The following is a 22,227-nucleotide window of genomic DNA, read 5'->3' as shown; positions in this document are numbered from 1 at the left end:
GACCCACGATTGTTAACCTTGCATATAGTCAGGTGGGACCCATGCTGCCTCCCCTTGCAAATACTAAAAACGGGGTCAACTCTGAAAGTAGTTGCATGCGCCCTTGTTGCAAGGGTATAGGCTTGCAACAAGTCTATTGCAAGGGAGTCCTTGCAACTACTTAGCAATTGTGAGGGAAGTTGTTACAAGGGCATAGTTGCAAGGGTAAACGCATGCAACAAGTGTTTTCGGGTTTGTTGCAAGGGTATCACCTTGCAACAAGCTATTTTTCAGGGCATGCAATAAGTTAGGATTCTAGTAGTGTGTAACCGGTCTCTGATACCTAAATACCAGTCGCTGATACTTATATCAGCATTTTTTGTATATTTTGTTATTTACATTTCTCCATGAATAACATAAATAAGACAACAAATAACATAAATAAGACAACAAATAACATAAATAAGACAACAAATGACATATAATTCCATATTCACATCGATCAAACAATAATATCAAATAATAGCTCAATTCGAATAAGCCGATTGATGCAATATCAAATAATAACAAATTGATGCAATAATAGCTCAATTCCACATTCACATCGATCAAACAATAATCAAGAAGGACTTATTGCGAGAAATTTCAGCTTCAAACGATAAGCTGATTGATGCAATATGGTCCTGCGCATGCTTCACGAAAAGGGGCGTAACTTTTGATCTGTCCGTCGGATCGGGCTGAAATTTTGACAGGAACTCCACAGCCCAAAATCCAAGCTAACTTATTTTCCAGCCCGATCCGACCGTCGGATTCGCGATCCGAGTCTTCCTTCATGGACCTTTCTTTATAAATATATCAAGCAAATTGAAAAGCTGAGATTCAAAAATTCATAGAAAATAGTATAAAAATCCAAATAATACAAAATTTGGGTCTAAACTGCATGAAAAAGAGTCTTCTGTCTGTTTGTGAACTTGGATTTGACAGAAACATGGCCTATGCCCTCTGATTTGTCTGTTTTCTCATAGAGGGCATTTCTTGGATACCAAACAATTTATGCATATTAATAATTCAGTATAAGATGGTTTAATTACCTGTGCAGTGAGTTCATTGGAAGAGTTTGCATGACCAGTATCATTGCTATAAGCCTTCTTGTAACTCTCAATTGTACCTTTAAATTGTTATACAAATGCAAAAAGGGCAGCAACAGTCACCTCTGCCGATACATGATACTTTTAGGATATAAATTAGGATTGAAAGAATATAAATTAAAAGTGAAGCATAGCATACCTCGTCTTGACAAGTGAGAGATTTTATGTTTGTATTTGGCTCGACTGAAATTGCAACAATGGAAGTTTAGACAATGAATCATTAGTAGGAAACATCTAAATTCTCACAAATATTTGCTCTCAACTGAGCCTAACCACCAAGAATTTAGAGTCTGTGCCAGCATTTAATAAAAAGTAAAACAAGTAAAACAAGTAAAACAAGTAAAAACTAGATTTTGTCTACCAGTAAAAACTCAGGGCATATATGCAAATTTCAGAGAGTGCAAATCTTGAATTGAGAAAAAAATAGTAGACATGAAAATATATGCTAAATCAGATCCAAGATTGACCTGAAATTAGTCGAGGCCAGAGAGCTAAACACTACCACAGTTGGGTGAGTGTTCGCGTGAAAGCGCAACGCAAGTTTCGGTACGCTTGGGAGCGTACCTTTTAAACCGCGGTTACACCTTCCGATTAGGGTTGCAAGTGCACAACCCTATCGAGGAGTATAATCGGGTATCGATCCACAGGGACGGTTTCTTTATCTAGAATTTTACTTAGCTTAGCTAAAGACTAGAAGTGAGAAAAAGGGGTTTTGGTGTTTAATTTTCCTAAGGAATCAACTCAAGCAATCACACAATGATATAGAATAGTAAATGTGCAAGAAAAGGTATAAACTGTGTTTTGATTTGGGATAAAAGGTGTTTCAAGGGTTTCAGACTTCATCTCTGATTTGCCTCTAGTGGTACGGCCCTTACCAAGTTGGTACGGCCAGGCCGCACCAACCTGGTATGACCAAGCCGTATGGGGCTTGGTACGGGTAGGCCGCACCACTCTTGTAAGGGCCGTACTGGTTTACCAGAACAGAGCTTACAAGTTCGAGTTGATGCATTTCTTGCTGGTACCTCGTATTAAACTCTTGATAAAGGTTCAATTGACCATACCTAAGGTTCCTAAACCTCAACTCTCGTGTGTTGGTTCAAGATCTAAGTTTTGGATTCAATTCTTTACCTTCTAGGGTTTCTAAACCTCAACTCTCGTGTTTTGGTCCAGATCCTCTAGTTGATTGATTGGAGATCTAAGGTAACCTCTAATCTGTCGATTAGAGGAGAATTCAACCTTTCGGCTTCAATTCGATCAAGTCTACCTAAAGGGATTGGTTTGGTTGAGAGAAGGCAATGGTCACATGACCTTGTTAGGGTTGATCTACCACTATAGGCACACCACATGCAATCACAGAAACACAAAGCAATCAAGACAAGCAAATTCACAATCAATTCAATCACAAGAGTTCATACAAGATCCAAATCAAGAAAAGCAACACAAATCAAGAAAATCCATCTACAAACCCTAGAAACGAAAGTCTACTACTCACAAGTCATGGATCTGTCCAGATATACAAGAAAAGAGATAGAGAAAGTCATGAAAGAACTAGATTGAAGATCGGGAATGGTTAAGGTGTAGATCCGTCGATTCTCGCCTCTTCCTCTTCCCTGATCTTCTCTTCTTGCTCCTTTGCTCTCTTTCTCTCTTTCACTGAGCTCTCAATCTGGAATGAAGTGGAATCCCCGAAAATGGAGAGATCCCCCGCTATATATAGCCTCTGCCAAGATTTGAATTCTTTCAGGCGGCACCTATGTACGGCCCGTACCAATTTGGTACGGCCAGGCCGTACAAGGTGGGAAGAAGGCTGAAACGGCTAAGTTTGGTACAGGCCATACCAAGTTTGGTAAGGGCCGTACCAAGGTGTCCAAAAACGCCGTTTCTTCGTGTATTTTGCTCCAATCCTGCAGAAAACAAACAAACTCTCAGCAGTACCAAATTCTAAGGATATATCAATGAAATGCACATGATTTTGACAATTTAGAACATGAATTTGGTACGAAATCAAGTCAAATATAGGCTAAATATGCGAGGTATCAGTGAGACTTAACGGCGAGATCTTCATTCAGTTATCGAGTCCCCAAGGCGCGAATCACATGGCTTCCGCTGAGAGAAGTGATGTCGGCGAAATTTGAGGAGATGGAGGTGAGCGGAGGAGAGAGGGAACCCTAGCGGTGCCTGGTGCAGTGCGGCATGAGATGGAGGTGAGAGGCAGAGAGAGAGAGGCGATGATTTTGGGAAAGGGTTTAGATCGGCGCGGTGAGGGTTTTGATTTTGGCGGACTGGCGCGCGGAGATGGTTCTGGCGCTTTCACCCAAAATTTCAGCGATAAAATAAAAAAATAAATAAAAAACACTTTCAGCGACCGGGATTTTCGCCGGTCGCTGATACTGGTCGCTGATACAATTGGTCGCCAGATTTTGAAAAAAAATGACTACCTGCGACTGGCGTCAGCACCGGTCGCTGATACCGGTCGCAGAAAGTCTTTTTTGTTGTAGTGCGATAATAGTCATTTTTTACCTCTCGCAGATGCCCACAGATTTTGTACTGAGTATATATAGGTTGGATGCATTCTTAATTACAGATATATAATTTGAAAGATATGATTCCTGTACGGCAAGAAGAATCGATTATTCGAAATATACTTGGTCAATATATCTCACATGTTCCGAATTGTATACAATGAGATGACATAAGTGTGATGATATAGGCAGGATGATGTAGGAAATATCAAATTAAGAAATTCTCTATCAATCCAGCCGATATCGAAAGCTATACTTTGCATAGGCATGTACTGGAGCTTGTATTATATATTTTCTATATATGTCTCTTTCCCAGATTAATTTACCGTGCAAATTAATTAATAGAACCCATATATTCGGAGTGAAATAATATTGAAATTGCGGCCTAATAAGTACATATTATAGCCTATAGGCTTCTTTTTTTTTAGTTCAATAATTAATCTTTGACGTAAGCAGCATTTCTTTCCTTTCAGTTCAGTGGGTCAAAATTTTACTTCAATTTTCTATAAACTCAAGCCAATTTTTTTTTACAGACAATAGAAGAATACATTCCCATAGATTGTACATTGATCTCCAGTTGAGCATCTTATTTCTCCTGTGTATATATGTTTAGCTTTCCTATTGCTGCACGTCACGAAGCTTGGTCAGCTCCTCTCTTTCAAGAGAAACAATAAGTTTTAAACAAAAAAGTTAAATGGAGGTGTCTGGAATGTAGAAGAGAAGAACCAATGTAAAGAAATAGAAAGGAAGGCAGCGCAGTCCCAGTCCTGTATCCAGATACAAGTGATTCACTTGGTCCCATATTTGATATAGAGGAGAGTTCAAATGCCTCCATTTTTTGTGCCTTCATCATGCCTCCATTTTTTAAAACTTTAATAATTCAAAATTTAAAACTTAAATGTCAAAATAAAACCATTAGATGTGATCTATGTTATTTTCTCTATGTGCTCATAAAAAATTATCACATTTCAATTTTGTTTTTATGTAAATCAATAAGTTCAAAAATCAACGTCTAGAAATCATCCACATTAGTGTGTTTTTTACAAGCTCTTGATGACAATCAAAATAAAATTGAAATGTCATAATTTTTTACACGTGCATAAATAAAATGATGTAGATCATATCCAATGGTTTTATTTTGACATTTAAGTTTTAAATTTTGAATTATTAAAGTTTTTAAAAATGGAGGCATGGTGGAGGCACAAAAAATGGATAACAAAAGTTTTATTTTAAAAAACTTAACCAATGATATTTTCTATGGGATCAGCTTTGGTATTAATGTGCTACTGTATATATAACACACCAGCAATGGATAACAGAAGTTTTATTTTAATTTCAAACTCACTATTACCGTTGATACATAACAGTCATCAAACTGGAACCGTAGGTTTGCTCAACCTAGGGACAGCAATAAAAACTAGTTTGCTATTGGTATTATCTGATTCGGACGACGGGTATAAATACTAAATATTTTCATTTATTTATAAATAATTAAAGGTATAATTGTATAAAATGTAGCTAGTTCTAAATTCAAATAAAAATTCTTTATAAACATTAAATAGAAGTTAGAAAATTAAATCTCTATTTTCTCATCTCAATAGAAAAATGATATAAAGAATTAAAGAGAATAATACGACGGGTACAGACCAATATTGATATGGCCCATGTAGACCAAGGATATTGGGCTTGATGATCCAAGCCCATAATCCAACCACCCTTCATTCTCTCGTCAGATCACTCCCCATGTGCCCACATCTTTAGCTTCTCTGACTCCCGACTCCCAAGGGCCAACTGGCCGAGGCTACGACGAGTGGGAATATTCTGCATTTACCTGACATGGTCAGTTTAAATCCAGACCGTCCGATTAGAATTCTGAACAATTCAGTGTAAGCCTCTAATTCACAAGGTTGTTTTAATGTTCGTGCCCATACATAATGAACGGATCAGATTTATGCGTACAACAAGTCCATGTCTAGTCAGAGAACTAATGTTTAACTAGGTAATCAAAACAATGTACTCTCTTTATGAAAAATTAATTGCAGGCTTGAAATCAGAATGAAAAATTTATTATAACTACCAGAAAACTGAAAGATCCACCATTAATATCTTTTCAAAATTAGAAAAAAAAAAAAAAAAAAATCCACATGCACAGCCCCGATTGAGATAAACTTCTAGGAGCCATATTCACCACCATTACAAGTACGGAACAAATAAATTCAGGTGTGATATATAAAATCAAGCATTATCAATTTTTTGTATTTACCTAAATTATACAATGTATTTGCCCATACAGCCAGATCGGCATCTACTCAGATGCATGCATCATCCAACTCTGTTAGTGCAGTTTGGCGCAACTGCTCCGCCGAGACAAATGTACAGAGACAAGTTATCTCTGATAACTACAACGGATCAGCATCCATCAGCCTTGATGTCAAGCCTCTGCTACAAATACCATGTATGTACATAATAGCATGTAAAGGGGGTTAAGGAAAAATGGGAAATTAATCAATAATTATAGCATGACGCTTATTAAACAATCCTTAAGATCTCGGAACTATCGGCTTGTCAACATGCTTATTATTCATCATAACAATTATTAAATATTATTATCGACCATTTCAATTAATTGTCCTAAAAATGTAGCACCTAAACATCCCCCAAGAGGTACATAATTCATAAAGTTAAACATATTGTGTTTTCATTAAGGAAGTCAAATTATCACCATATTAAGTAAACATATTGTGTTTTCATTTTATATAGTTATATTTTCACAAATCATTTAGTAATTGACAGACAATTTTATAGATTTTTAAAATTGGTAGAAAAAATAATAGCTTGACGGTTTACAACATATAGATAAATTATCTACAAATACCAACTAAGTTGAAAAGAATCCTCTCAACTTAACTTTTATTAATATGTTTTTGCAATAAACACAGATAATGTCAGATGAATTACAATTTTATTAATATGGTTTTTATGCAGAATTGCTACCTCTGTTTTTACACTGATATTGATGTAGATTTAAGGAAGTTATCATATTATCACAATACTAAGTAAAACAATTGTGGCTTCATAGATATATAGTTATATTTGCACAAATAATTTAGTGAAAATCCACCATTCATGGGTTGCTATTGGCAATGTTGATCATATTCTTGTCTTCAGAGGCAGCGTTTTCACCAGTGGCCTTGAAGTAATTATATCTTCGAAATTAGACCAGCGGAAAAGCCAAGTCACAACTGTGAATTTCCTTCAAGTGCTCAGTGAATGGCTGAAAGATCAAAAGAAAAAGAAGAAAAAGCACTGCCATGAACTCAAGATTGTCGGAAATCCTGCATTAATTAGGGGTGACATGCGCTGCCCAACATGTAATGAGCCCATGCAGGTGGCGATCGCTGTACAGATGCTGCAAGTGATCCATTCATAAATATCCACAGATTGTGCTCAAGGCTAGAGAATACTGAATCTGATAGCGATATGTATATAAATAGATCACTTGCAGCATCTTTACAGCATTGTGAACTCTGTAATAATTAATGAATGAGTATTTACCATAAAATCTTGTACTTAAGCATCTTTTATGTGTGATAAATAAACTCAGTAATAATGAATGAGTATTAACCATATGTACCTCTCTTACTTGCGTTGTGAACATGACATATTTCTGTTGTGACAAAATAACTTGACTACAGGCTACAAAAAATGAGGAACCTGTCATATATATCTTCCCCTCTCCTGCTTCTTTCAAACCAGAGCTATCAACCCCTCGGCTATCATTAGTAAGAGATCATCAGCCTTCGGATACCTATAAATATGCTAACGAACTTTCCTCAATAAATAAATTTTCTCAGAAAGAAGGAATTCTAAAATATAATTTGTTACCTGGAACAGTACAACTCGATCTGTTTAGCAATGCTTAAGTTGTCAACCCATCCCAGCAGTATACAAAATGTTATATTATAATTTATGATTCGAAACTGATCTGTTGATGTTAAGTATGAAATAATGGAACTGAATACAGGATCCATACAATTTTTGTTCTCAGACACCATGTTAAATAGAACTCTTTTGCAAGTTTGTGGGGTGTGATGCCATAGTGTTGACATCCTAGCTTCATTTTATTTCTGATATAGTGACAATGATGTCAATTTAGTGGCTGTTTTCATGGTTTGTATGTTCAGGTTAGGTAATTATTACCTTTTGATACTTAGAGAGATACATCTTGTGTGGCTTTTGTGTGTTTTCTTTATGTGCGTCGTTATTTGTGTTGTGTTGTGTTGTTCATGTTGTGAGGAAATAATTATTGTTTTCAGAAAAATAAAAATAAAAAATTATCGAAAAAAAGATAGAGTACTTTTTTGCCATATCATTCAAGTCCCTTTGGGGTATTTATAGGGATCGTATCAATATTTTGGTCCTCGTAAATTGCTAGGAACCAGGTCACATAAAATCTGAAAACTATAAGGAACGAACCACTAATTCGGTTCCTATAACGAATCTTAGTGTAATTTAGGTTATTGTAGTTTAGTTTATTTAGTTAAATTACGTTAATTTAATGTAATTATTTATTAGTTTATTAAAATTAGTTAACGTTCAATTTAGTTCAATTTAATTAACTTCAACTCAATTTAGATTATTTAGTAAACTTAATTTAATTTAGTGTAATTTAGTTTATTATCCTTGCATTCGGTCTAAAAAGAGTATTATCTATTTCATACACTTTTGGAACAATAAATCTCTATAAAAATAAAATCTTATAGTGAAATAAAATTTTGACATAAATAAAAAAAAACTCTAACAACCTATGTTATATAAATATCTTTACGAGTAATGAAGATTTCTATATATAGTCTCTCCTAAATGACAAGAGGAGAAGGAATTAATATATATATATATATATATATATATAGAGTTAGGCTGGGGTGCTATGGATAGCATAGTGGCCTCTATGCTACGGCTCAATATTCGAGTTTTCAAAATCCAAACGGTCGATCCGAACCGTTCATCTTATTCTCCATATTAATATCTGCTTGGAGACCAAATTTTACATTTTTCTGATTTTTTTTACTATTTATTAAGTATTTTACAAAATTGTTGATCCAACGGTGGCTGCACAAAACAGTAAAACTGTTGGATTAGCGATTTTCAAAGTGGCTTAATAAATAGTAAACAAATTCAGAAAATTATAAAATTTGGTCTCCAAGCAGATATTAATATGGAGAATAAGATGAACGGTTCGGATCGACCGTTTGGATTTTGAAAACTCAAATATTGAGCCGTAGCATAGAGGCCACTATGCTATCCATAGCACCCCAGCCTAACTCTATATATATATATATATATATATATATATATATATATCGTAGAACATAATAAATAAATAAAATCATAGAAAACTATTATTTAGTTTAGTAGTAAAAGACAATATTTTCTATACCGAAAATTACATGTTTAAAATTCAGTTGGAATCAGGGATGGATTCATGATTTCCGTTAGAGTATGACACTAATCGAATTTAAATAGCTAATCGGATTGAAACTCATTAACTGAATAATAGATAATAAGAAGTAATCTATAACACTAACAGTGGAATCAAGAAGTAATCTATATATAACGGCGTAAATACTGTTTGAACAAATTTTGGTACTCATTGAAAAACTGAGACAGTATATATGTTGCACGTTCATAGAGAACAGATAAGGCATGTGATTTGAGATTTAAATTTTCTCCAGCTTTATGGCTAATAGTTTCAAAGTTTCAATAAGCACTTTCCAATTCCATCTAGCGGAGCATTTTTTTTTATTCGGATAAATCATATCGACAGCTGACTGGACTTCACGTGATATCAAATATTTATTTCTACAGCTGGGCCTAAGTTTTTAACTTTTGATGGGCGAGAGGTAGGCATCCTTATGGGCCAGGGTTAGAAACAACAATAAATTTATATTGGGCTTAAAAAATTAACAATTAAGTGCCTCTCCCTGAGCCTCTATCCAGAATGAAATCCGAGACAATGTACAAATTGTCCTTTATTTTTAAACCAACAAACATAATATTCTTCATAAATTATTAACAAAATATCCTTGTAGACTCCACTTTCTCCTCTCTTTCCTCTCCCTCTCACTTCCCCTCATTTACTCTCCATCATTTTAATTTAAAATGAAGGGTTATGCAACGTACCTAGGGCTGTAAACGAGCTGGCTCGGGCCGAGCTGGGCCTTAGCTCGGCTCGTTTATTTTGGCCCGAGCCTGGACCGAGCGGGCTGGACCTAAGTCACCCGAGCCAAAATCCTTGGCTCAGCTTGTGACGAGCTAGCCCGAGCTAGCTCGCGGGCTAACGAGCTGGCTCACTGGGCTTTATTGGGCTGCTATTATACAAATTCAAAAATAAAAATAAAATAAGAAAGCCCATTATATATAATTCGATTCATTCATCAGCAGCATACTACATTAAGTCCTGATACTAAAAAGTAAAGCATAGATATACATAACCTAATCCAACATGCTAATACAACCTATCTGTCTATCTATCCATCTGTCCGTTATCAGCAAAGAGAGGATAAATATAACGAATATATGCAGAATATATATATGCAGCTCCTCCTTTGTCAGTTACATGAAAAGAACCATCAACCCAGCACTTCGGGCAGCTTCTCTTCACCCCATCAAACTCAACTAGCAAATGAAACCTATTTTAAACCATTTGTAATAAAAAGTTATTAATTGTACTATTTTCAATTGCTAGAGGCAATTGGCTTATTAACAAAAGGAAAAGCATATTAAGCATAATAATTGGTAGCAATAAAGAGTACTGATTAACAACTCATCCTACCAAAAGAAAATTGACGAGCAGTTTACCAATTAGAACATTCAGTTTTGCTTTTTCTACAAATTATATATTGGTACATTATATGATACTGGTATGGACATGTTCTGTCCTTTTTTCTGTGCCAGTAAGGTTGGCTGGTTGGAGAAGAGTCTGTTGGCTGAGGCATAACATTGTGCAGTAGTGGAGGCTCTGATAAATTTAAATTACATTCAAAGCTGACCTGCCTCAGTGTGTCTAGGTCCAGGGGGGCTGCATTGCTTGTCACATCTTGCCTTCCAAATCTGCAAATCAAATACCTTTGGAGGCTCCAGTAATATATAAATCCACACAAATTGAATTCAGTTGTGAGAAAATACCCGTTCTTCATACAACAGGAATACAACATCAGAATTTTACAGTTCAAACAGAATTAGAAAACACTGACAACAAAAATTAGAAAAAAGAGAAAAGATGGTTACCAGAGACAGAATCAACAAAGGTGCTAATTGGGAGTGGCGAGGCGGCGCGAGTTACCACGAAGAGCACTGACAATGAAGATGCGAGTTCGGGTCAGATGTGAGGCGGCACGACTGCGCGAGGCCGTTGTCCGGTGGAGGTCAGTGGCCGGTGGAGTCGGGATTTAACCTAGAAGGCTAGGAGTCGGGGTCCTCGGCCCTCGGGGATGGGGACTGGGGAGTGCTGAAGAGTGAAGAGTGAAGACTATGGGTCTGATCGGAAACCCCTTTCCCCCACTTAAAACGAGAAATGAAATTGGATTTCAGCAAAATCCTCCGATCGGATGAGCGGCTAAACCCTAAACGCACTACTAAGGTCTGATCGGATAAGTGGAGTAGAGAATTGAGAAATGAGGAGATTTCAATTTTAGCCGCTGTTTGAAAATGAGACTGGAATATACGCGGGACGCGGCTAAACCCTAAACGCACTACTGTAGCAACGAGCCGAGCTGGCTCGATCTGAGCTGACCTTTGGCTCAGCTTGTTTATTTTGGTCCGAGCTGGCTCGGTCCACTACCGAGCGAGCTGTTAGCGAGCGAGCTAGAGACGAGTCACGAGCGAGCCACGAGCCGCGAGCTTTTTTGACAACCCTAAACGTACCAACAAATATAAAACACATTTCCTTGTTGCATAATCTATTGCGTTTTATTTAAGAAACCAATCACCTTATGCAATTTTTTATTTCAAATGGAGGATTATACAACAAATCATAAAATATAAAACACATCAAGATTGATTTCTTATTTGATGTTGGTGATTAAATTGCTTTCAATGTAAAGATTGTAGTAAAATTATTTATTATTATGTTATTAATATTTTCTACTAGATCCATGAAGTCTATAGCGAATATTATTTTCTTAATATTTTATACTTTATTCATATTAGTGTTTGTGGCACATAAAGGCCAACTTTAAGATTTTTTATAAAATAGGATATATGCATCATATATATCATATTTATAACATTTGATTGTAAATTTAGTTTCGTATTATAAATTATCAAAATTGTCAAAATTGAAAATTTATTAAAAGAACTTCTTAACATCTTCTGTTATGCAACTTCTCAATCTAGAATTTTAGTAAAATTTTGTAATTTTTGTTATTATTATGTTTTTAATTGTTAATGCTCAATATTCACGATCTGTATAGAGAAGGAACAAAGTTTGCATTTATTGTTGTTATTATGTTTTATTTTTATTTTTTTGTTATATCATTTTTTCAAGCTTCCGTACAGGAACAATTTTTTTTCAAGATTGCGTACAAGAACAATATATTAAGAAAATAATTAATATACACTACAGACTAAATAGATCTAGTAGCAAATCAGAGGAATCAATAAAATCAACAGAATCTAAGGAATCACAAGAATCAGAGGAATCAACAGAATCAACAGAATCTGAAGAAGATATACCTTACATGAATAAGGTCGATTCTTATCAAAGAAAAGCAGGTTTGACTGACGCTGTATTAATAACATAATAATAAATAATTTTACTACAATCTTTACATTGAAAGCAATTTAATCACCAACATCAAATAAGAAACCAATCTTGATGTGTTTCATATTTTATGGTCTATTGTATGATCCTTCATTTGAAATAAAAAAATTGCACAATGAGATTGGTTTCTTTAATAAAATACAACAAATTATGCAACAAGGAAATGTGTTTTATATTTGTTGGTATGTTGCTAATTAACCCTCCATTTTAAATAAAAATGATGGAGAGTAAATGAGGAGAAGTGAGAGGAAGAGGAAAGGGAAGAGAAAGTGGAGCCCACAAGAGCATTTTGTTAATAATTTATGAAGAGGGATATTTTGTTTGTTGGTTTGAAAATGAAGGGCAATTTGTACATTCTCCCTTAAAATTCGATGCTATTCTCTTCCCGTAAACAATAACCCTGCTATCTTTGATTTTCCGAATCCAACAGTTCATTTTTTTCGGGAACGAATCTCAAAGCATTTTTTTTCAAAACTTTTATGTGCACGCATCTCGAAACAATTCAATGACTGGATTTGGAAAAGCAGAGATAGCAAGAGCACTGTTTATACACGAGAATAACAGCAGATTTTGATCCGCCTCTATCCTGAGCCTCTTTAGATCCGTCATGGTTGGGGTATCTACAAGATGCATGGTTGAGTGGCTTGATTCTCAAATCACTTTAAAAAAATTACATATTAGATTTGTTGAGAAATGCAAAAGGATATACCTTGTGTATTTCTATATGTACTGGGTTTTTTTATATATGTTTCCGAGTACTCATTTTTCATTTCCTCTAAAAAAAAAAAGCTATTTGAATTCTATGAATCTTTCTAAAACATATTTCTCTTGAATATAATTCTTGAGAGTTTCATATTGACTGGTATTCCATCAATTACTAATTCAAAGTTTCAAACATTTTTGAAATGAAAAAAGGCTGCCCAGGGCAAAAATGCTATAGATACAAAATATGAGAAAGAAGACGATGTTTTCTTTTTTTTTCTTTTTTTTATTTGTAAGAAAACTAGTTAATAAACCTCCTTAATAAAATTAAATTAAATAGATAAGGATTTTAATGTTGTGATGAATAAAAATTTTATACTTTTTTAACTTTTTTAAAAGTCCTATTATGGCTCAAAACACAAGAGCTTGCATGCATTATATATATATTCACACATAATGAATCACGTATTCACGTTGGCAATATCCAATTGCATTATATATAATCATGATTCACGAAACTGAAGCATCACGTACGCTTATCTAGATCCCCATCAAAATTTGGCAGTTTTCAATATATTTCTTTAATATTAACCGTTAACGTGTCCTCCCTTCACCTATACCGCCAAATTCTATTACTCTCCATTTATGAGTACGCACATTGTCCCTTTCTTCTTTTCCTAAAAAAAAAAAAAAAAGTAAAGTAAATAAACACTAGAATAAAGATATTGTCCCCGGCCCTAGAAGTAGTCCCCTAACAATCTCCTCGGCCCAACTTGTCCTAACTAACAAAAGTAGTTATTAATGATTGACATTAATTAACCCGGGTGCACCGTCGAGATCCAGCTAGATCCGGCGAGGAGAACTTGGTGCACCGTCGAGATCCGGCGAGGAGAGAGTAGTGCACCGTCAAGATTCGGCCGGAAGAGCGTGGTGCACCATTGGAGGGGGTCCATGCTAGCCCAGCGAAGGTTGTTAAAGTAGAATATATGAATACTTTATTAGTTAGATATGAATACTTCATTTGTTATAATGCATACTTCATGTTAGATATGAATACTTCTTGGAAGAGGTGGGGTGAGAGAGATGAATCTGACTTTGAATTTTGAATTGTATAAATTATTTTGAATATGCATGTATGAATACTTCTTTAGTTAGATATGAATACTATATAGATTCGCTGTAGTGGTCCCCAATCTTGGCAAATATCGCTTTCAAACGGTTGCGGTCCCCAATCCAGGCTGTCACAAGACGCCAGCGGTCCCCCTGGTCGTTATTGGTTCCCAAGATTAATGGTCCCATCCAGTTTTGACCAAGCTTCTAAATAGCTAGCTATAGCGAAGCTATAGCGCCGCTATAGCGGTTTTGGACCCAGAAAGCTAAGCTACGGGCAAAAACTGCGCTAATCAAGCTACGACCGCTATAGCGGTAATAGCGGTCCGCTATAGCGCGTAGCGCGTAGCGGCAATAGCGGTAATAGCGGTCCGCTATGCTACATGGGTTATGATTTTGCAATTTTTTTTTCTGAAAACATGATTTTGCAATTTTAACGGGCCTTAATATCTAGATTGGTTTTTTTTTTTACTTTATTAAGCTATATCAATACAATGGAACATGTGCGGGCTATACCGCTATATCAATTAAATTTTGTATCATGCATTAATATATGGTAGTGGTATATTTTGAATATAAAATATATCGATAGTTTTTGAATTAGGGATATTTTGAATGACAATTTGAACTTTGTATTGGTTTAATATGAATAATATTAGAATTTCTTAATTAATTTGATATTTTTTTTCTTGATGAGACATTTTTACTAGGCAAAGCCTTCTATGGACATAAGGACCTATTTGTAAAATGAACATATTTTTATTTTTAAAGTTCAAACAGTCGATCCGAACCGTTCATCTGTTCTCCATATTAATATGTGCTTGGAGACCAAATTTTACATTTTTCTGATTTTTTTTACTATTTATTAAGATGGGTACAAAATTTAATGGTCTGAATTTGATAATTTTTATACCCATCTTAATAAATAGTAAATAAATTCAGAAAAATGTAAAATTTGGTCTCCAAGGATATATTAATATGGAGAACAAGATGAACGGTTCGGATCGGCTGTTTGAACTTTGAAAATAAAAATATATTCATTTTACAAATAGGACCTTATGTCCATAGAAGCATCACTCTTTTTACTATTAGTAGAAATATAAAATATAATTTTTAAAATAAAAAAACGCTATTTATAATAGCTTTCGCTATAGCTCCGCTATTCGCTAAAGCTTTTTTTTTTGGTCTCCCCGCTACACCGCTATAAACGCTATTTAGAAGCTTGGTTTTGACTATTATAGATAATAAGTATGAATATTATAAATTCGTAGGTATGAATACTATATGTTTTGACTATTAATAAAATCGCGTTAACCTTGCTCTTTGGTGACAATTAGCACGTGCGCGTCAGTTAGTGGTCCCCGTTGTACTTTCTTTTTGTCTTTTAGTGCGGGAGACAGATAGGGGACTGAATGAAGGATACTGTTAGTCGTTCCCTAAAAACTAAACTAAACAAAACAGTGGTCCCTTTATTTTTTTCGACATAAAAAAGTGGTCCCTTTGTTAATCAATAAACTATAACAGGTGTCTTTGTTGCTATAAATCTCATTTTCATGCATTAATTGCCACGCGTTCATTGCTTTGCTCTCCCATTTGCGTCCCATTTATAGTTTCCAAATTAATGGATTGACTAATAACACAGAACAAGATCCTCACAATTGACAATCTAACCAAAAGACAGATAAATTGGTGTTTAGTCAACATGTGATTCATGTGTAGAGCAAACATAAATTTTGTTTGTCACATATTCAATGACTATCCTATCACGAAAATGATGTATACATTAATTGGTGGCCATGCACAATATTCACTCTGAGAATGTCAAAAACATCCAGTCTCAATTTAGATGATGCCATATCAAGCTGTCATAGAATTAATGGGAGCTCAACTTTTTACTTAATTAAAAATAGACAGATCTACAAAAATATGTCACTATTTGCGAAGGTCAAAATATTTTTTTTATCGACGATATCTTCGAGGATACTTCTGTTGGTAATATTGATATGCTCAGTAATAACACTTTTTTGTCAGCGTACTTGATAAACCACCCACTGACAGTTAGTTAGTTAGCATAAGAAAGTTGGTTAGATAGTTAGTTACAAAGATTACAAAGATTATGTTCTATTATTGCATTATGTTACTAAAAGGCTATAGTCTATAAATAGCTCAATGTAATTGTAACAAGCTGCTGTTAATTGAATGAATGATTCTATTATGATTCAACTCTATCTCTTCTCCATTGCTTAAAGCATTTCAGTACCCTTGCGAATAATAATTTTTTAACCTCGTAGATAGTAATCTATTTTTGTAGCTAGATTTTACAAATTAGTCCAGTCTAAAAAAAAAACTATCCATATGAAAAATTTATTAAAAATGGAGGTCGATCCAAATCGATGTTGTATGTCCGTGTCGTTGTGCGAGCATGGCATATAAGGGGATCCAGTGATGGTTTTACTTAATTAATTAAAATAAATCACCTATCAAATCCATGGCCCATAAGTCAAAATATATTTCTCCATTTTAATTGAAAAATAGTAATATGTTTCATGGTAACAATTAATTTGCAACATTAATTGTATCGAATTATTTTTCTCAATTAACCCTGGTAAACTACTCCTTTACATTTATATATCCTGTTTACAAAAATTACAAAAAAAAATTGTAAAGAAAAAAAAAAAAGCTTTTCCCACAGCAAGCATTTGCTATAATTAATTAAGTTAAATATCTCTAATCTTTTATCGGCCTTGCTTCAAAGCCTCCTTCCTTTCTCTTCTCCAATGAGTACGGCATGTAAGTCCCCAAGATTTTGTCCCATGTCACGAAGAATGGCTGCGAGAAGTTGTACTTGGTCCCATACAACTGGTGGTGCACGTCATGGTACGCACTGTTGTTCGCGAAGAAAAGGTGAAGGATGTTAATGGGCAACCATACTCCACAATGATCGTCCACAGTTTTAATAGTTGCAAATGAGAAGAAGAAGACCCCGACACGTGGAGTCATACCGCTGGCCAGGAAGGCGAGAGCCCCGCCTATAGTATCCAATAATAGGCCTTCCAAAGGATGGTTGTAGAGCGCCCCGAAGGCATATGGCACGACCAAGGTATGGTGCTTGGAGTGAATGTGCTTGTACAAAAACTTGTTGATGTGCATGTAGCGGTGCATGAAGTATTGCCATGTGTCGAGGACGAACATGGCGATGATGAATTGCAGGGCGATGATGTACAGAGGTGGATTGCATTTCGGCACACCGGTTTCATCCTTTATTAGCTGAATTTACATGTGAAATCGTTAATCATGAGTTGCAAGCATATCATTACTTGCTTTATTTGAAAACAATAGATCGAGTTCCCTAATTTTTGTAATTTTGAAAACAATATCATGCAAAAAATTCGAGTTTCTAATGTTCTGCCAAAAGTAAAAATATATTCAGCCTTTTCAAATTAAAGGAAATGCATAAATAAATGAACAATATTTAAAAAAACGGTGCAGGTAATTAACATTTAATGTGAATAGAAATTAAATTTATATTACAGTAAATAACAGCAGCGAGATGGCGATCTGAAATGCCTGCTGGACGAATACGCCCTTCATAACCGTCCACTTGGAGACGACATTCTTCGCATGTTCTTCAGCCTTTGTGTGCAACTGGTACTTCTCTAGCTTACCCCCGAGTATAACAAATATGCCAGAGTAAATCCAATACACCGCAACGGGTATCAACGTACCAAGTACCTCATCAGACACAGTAAATTCCATGTCAGAGTTAATAATATGGAGATATATAGAAATTGTATGTGATATGTGAGGAGATATTGAAATTGTAATGTGAAAGTTGGTTCTGGAGAGATGAGTAGTGGGGAAATTTGTGTTGTATATATATATATGATTGAAAGAAGTACGTTTTGAATTTTCTAACTTGAAAGTCAAAACTGGAATGAATATTTCTTTTCAATACAGAGAGAGTGTAATTTTTGGTCTAAGTTAAACAGCTTTGATTTCTGGTTTAGATAATGCACCAACTAACACGACTGAAGACTGGTCAAAACAAAACAAAACAAAATATTCAAGTCAACTGCCAATACACGTCCAAGAAATACTGCTCGTGAGGTCAATATATGATCAGCTTCCATTTTTTTATAGTCAATTGGGCCTAGAAATTGGAAAGCTAATTATCATGTCAATACAAATGTCTGTGATCCAACATTGCACATTATATCATTGCTATCAAAAATAGGCTTTGAATCTGGCCCAAGACCAACATGTGCCATTTCGGAAATTCCGATGGAGCATTTTCTTGGTAGGACATTTTTTTCCGATTTGTTTATCTATACCGTTCAATAAAAAATAAACTGATACCATTATATCAGAAAATTTTCGGAAGTACCACATACGTGTTCTTTGCTAATTGCTAGCGTCTCTAAGAGAGAGTGGTTCATTTGTAGAATATAGAGAAAACAATATTGAAGCAAAAAGAAAAATACTATTAGGCTACTTATACCTAACCAAAAAAAATATTATTCAATTAAAATTGGACTAAAATGTGAAAGAAACTCTTTAGGTATGTGGAGTTGTGGACGGTGGACCCCACGTGTCTGGTATAAATTTTCTGTATGGTGGGCCGGTGGCAGCGTGGCCAAAGTGCCACGTCGTTGGCCTTTTTCATTATTTAAGTTTGAATATCACATTTTGCACCTTTAAAATTTCTGATATAGTAAATAAGTCCGAAATAAGTTCAAAACTATTATGAAAATTAACAGATGTTACAGTTCTTAATATCTTAAAAAAAATATTGTTCTCAAGATTCATACAAATGAGATCAAATCAAACAAAATTATAATCGGATTTATTAGATAATCAACTTTAAAAGTCACGTGAATTAAATTAAGAGCAAGAACGAGAGCCAACAATGGCTATTGGTCCCATGAAATACCTCCTATGCAAAAATATAAAAATAATTTGGTTGTGTAGCCCAATTGAATGTGTGTGAAAGTGAAACAAATTTTCGTGGGAAAAAAACTGTTAATCGATGAAAAAAAGAAAATTAAATCAATCGTTTGTAACCAGTCTCACAAAAATCCAAAAGGACAAGTATGAAATAGTGATCGCGTGAATTAATGGTCCTACAAAATCTATTGCGCTTACACCTGCCATTCACCACACAATTTAATGCTCTATTAAGCAGCATTTGAAAAAAATAGAAATAGTAGACATCCATCGATAGCCTCTACCAAATATATCCGCCAGACAAATATGCTTATTACTAATTAGCTAGCGATCCAAAATACCATGAATACATTTTAATTGATTTGAATTTTTTTTGTGTGGTGATTTTCGTAGATAATATCAGTAATTAATAAATCTATTTCCATATGAAATCCCGCCGCCTCGGCCCTTAGCAGATTTTATTTTATTTTATTTTTTAAAAAGCTACTAATCATGTTTCATTACCATCAAACATTAAGGTACTTGTTAATTACCTATATATGTTACTCAGACTATAGTTTTAGCTGTAAGCAATCACAGTTCTCCTCTCAGCATTCCAAAATATACCAGTATCAGACTAACTAATTCATTTGAAGCTAGTTGAACCTATATTATTAGAACCTTTGTTAACCATCTCAAAACATTTTAAGCTAAGTTTGACATCTGTGCGCTTCACTCAATGGGAACTTCATTGAAATCATAAAATCTACTTCCACTTCATTTTCCTTCTTCATCTTCTCCGATATCAATTAGCAGCTTGTGCTATAAAATGTATTACCATTTTAATTTTGAATAATTATTTCAATCCCCACACTCCAGTACCCGCATTGTACCCCCATCTCTTAAACAGATTTTAACTTCCCATAAACTAACTTAACTAACTAGTTTAATTAAATTTATTCACAACACTGTGATCTTCCAAGTTTAATTAAATTCATAGGTATAAATACTTGGAAGATAATAAATTAATACTTGCAAATTAAGATATTAATACTTGCATGTCTAACTTGATATAACTATATAGAGGGACCACTCAAACTACATGGGAGAATAATCATACACGTTTTTAGAGGTGGGTTTTTTTTTCAATATCTTCCACATTTCTCACGTTCTGTGAGGAATTTTGCGAATCTAAAACCATGAACGTATTCTACGCAATTTTATCTTTCAAATAAGATCCATAATGACATACTTTCAGATTCATCGTCACACAAGTATTTATAGCTCATTGTGCAAGTATTTATATCTCATCGTGAAAGTATTTATACCTATACTTGTAAGTATTTTATCCCTAATCGTGGACCCCGCATCTCCGCATCACATTTCCCTAATCGTCCCTGCGTCAACCTTTCTCTAACAAAAATAGTTGACCACATAGGTATAAATACTTTCGTACATATATATAAATACTTGTAATACTTGATATTAATACTTTTAAATGTCAACAGTGTCATATGTGAAAAATACTAGGTATAAATACTTAAATGACGAGATATATATACTTGTGTGATGACGAGCTCGAAAGTATGTCATCATGGATCTCATTTGAAAGATAAAATTGCGTAGAAGACGTTCATAGTTTTAGATTCGCAAAATTCCTTATAGATCATGAGAAATGTGGATGAGATTGAACAAATAAAATTGGGGGGATAATGGGGAGATGAGAGTGCGGGTACTCATATCACGTCCCTTTAATTTTAGCAATGTTGATAAATAACAAAAGGTACTATAAATGAATTAGCAGCTGCCAATCAAATTAGGAATGGCAATAAAAACAATGGTAGTGTTTGATTAATGAAGTTACCTTAACCTTGGATACACAACTACAATTACCTTAACCTTGTATTCAATTATTTTATTTCAATATAATTTTTCTTTGGAGAATTGTAACTGAAAAATCTTTGTTGTGGATCACATGTGAACCAGCAGTGGGTGTATTCAGAGGAAAAAATGAAGAGGAAACTTTAAGGTGTGAATACATTAATTACACAGCATTCCTCCTTTTGATTCTATACCATACCATTGATGAAATTGAGCTTTCATCCACTCAGATATTACAGAAAAAGTCAATTTTTTTACTTAATTAACAATAGACTGAATTTAGCAAGTTTAGCCAGAAAAAGAAAATGGGAGGTGCAGAACCGTAGATGTTGATATCGACCTGCGTCACTGCGTGTCCGGTTGATACCTGCGTCAAAATTCGTATGAACGATTTATATTAAAATTTTCCTACGAATGAATGCACAAATTTTGATGCAGACCGAATGATCCTTATTGCCACTAGACAGTATTGCATCATCCCATTTCCACATTAAGTTATGTCGAATGTTTGCATATTGTCACATTATTTTGCTGTATTCATTCATTTTTCGTATCACCAAGATATATATCCGTAAAAATTGGATAAATCTATATAATATTTTAATTTTATTACGAACATTGATATATTTATCGTACCATATCCTAATTCACTTTGGATTAAAATAAGGGTTGATAATAAATCAGATTCAAATCGAATTCTAGTATGATATATATATAGAGAGAGAGAGAGAGAGAGAGAGTTGTGCTACGGTGCTTTACGAAGTAAAACGAGTATTTTATTTTACACTCATATTAGTATGTGAACTGGATCAATTTCATTCATTTCATCCAACTAGAATTATCTTAGATTTGCTCCGAAAGGAGTAATATCTTTATAAAAAAAATTAACAGTGAAAATTTGACATAAATTAATATTTTTGAAAATTCTATCAACTTTTAAGATAAAAGAAATACTATTAATTAAATTTTCTACATAGAATTACAAATGTCTGTTCTAGCTTAAATATATAACAAGAGTAAGCATAAAAAAAAATATACGTCTTCTAATCATAATAAAAAGAAAGAGAATAAAATTATTAATATGAGAGTGTTAATAATTAATGTAATGAATAAAAATATTAGAACTGTTAAGAGTACA

At 34.3% G+C, this 22,227-nt stretch overlaps 1 protein-coding gene and 1 long non-coding RNA gene across 2 annotated transcripts; both read right to left on the bottom strand.

The window, feature by feature from the left end:
* Positions 1-10,032: 10,032 nt before the first annotated feature.
* Positions 10,033-11,335, bottom strand: LOC144564866 (uncharacterized). Its single transcript, XR_013514764.1, has 2 exons — positions 10,702-11,335; positions 10,033-10,341 (listed from the first exon to the last, which is right to left on the bottom strand). It is a non-coding gene; the product is annotated as an uncharacterized LOC144564866 (long non-coding RNA).
* Positions 11,336-16,841: 5,506 nt separating this feature from the next.
* LOC144564241 (sphinganine C4-monooxygenase 1-like) lies at positions 16,842-18,135 on the bottom strand. Its single transcript, XM_078313822.1, has 2 exons — positions 17,817-18,135; positions 16,842-17,552 (listed from the first exon to the last, which is right to left on the bottom strand). The coding sequence occupies exons 1-2, from the start codon at positions 18,039-18,041 to the stop codon at positions 17,013-17,015; spliced, it is 765 nt and encodes a 254-aa protein (XP_078169948.1). The 5' UTR covers positions 18,042-18,135; the 3' UTR covers positions 16,842-17,012.
* Between the last annotated feature and the right edge of the window lie 4,092 nt (positions 18,136-22,227).

The sequence above is a fragment of the Carex rostrata genome, chromosome 13 (genome assembly GCF_964058835.1).
Source record: "Carex rostrata chromosome 13, lpCarRost1.2, whole genome shotgun sequence".
Lineage (NCBI taxonomy): Eukaryota > Viridiplantae > Streptophyta > Magnoliopsida > Poales > Cyperaceae > Carex > Carex rostrata.
This window is presented reverse-complemented; position numbering and strand designations above follow the sequence as displayed.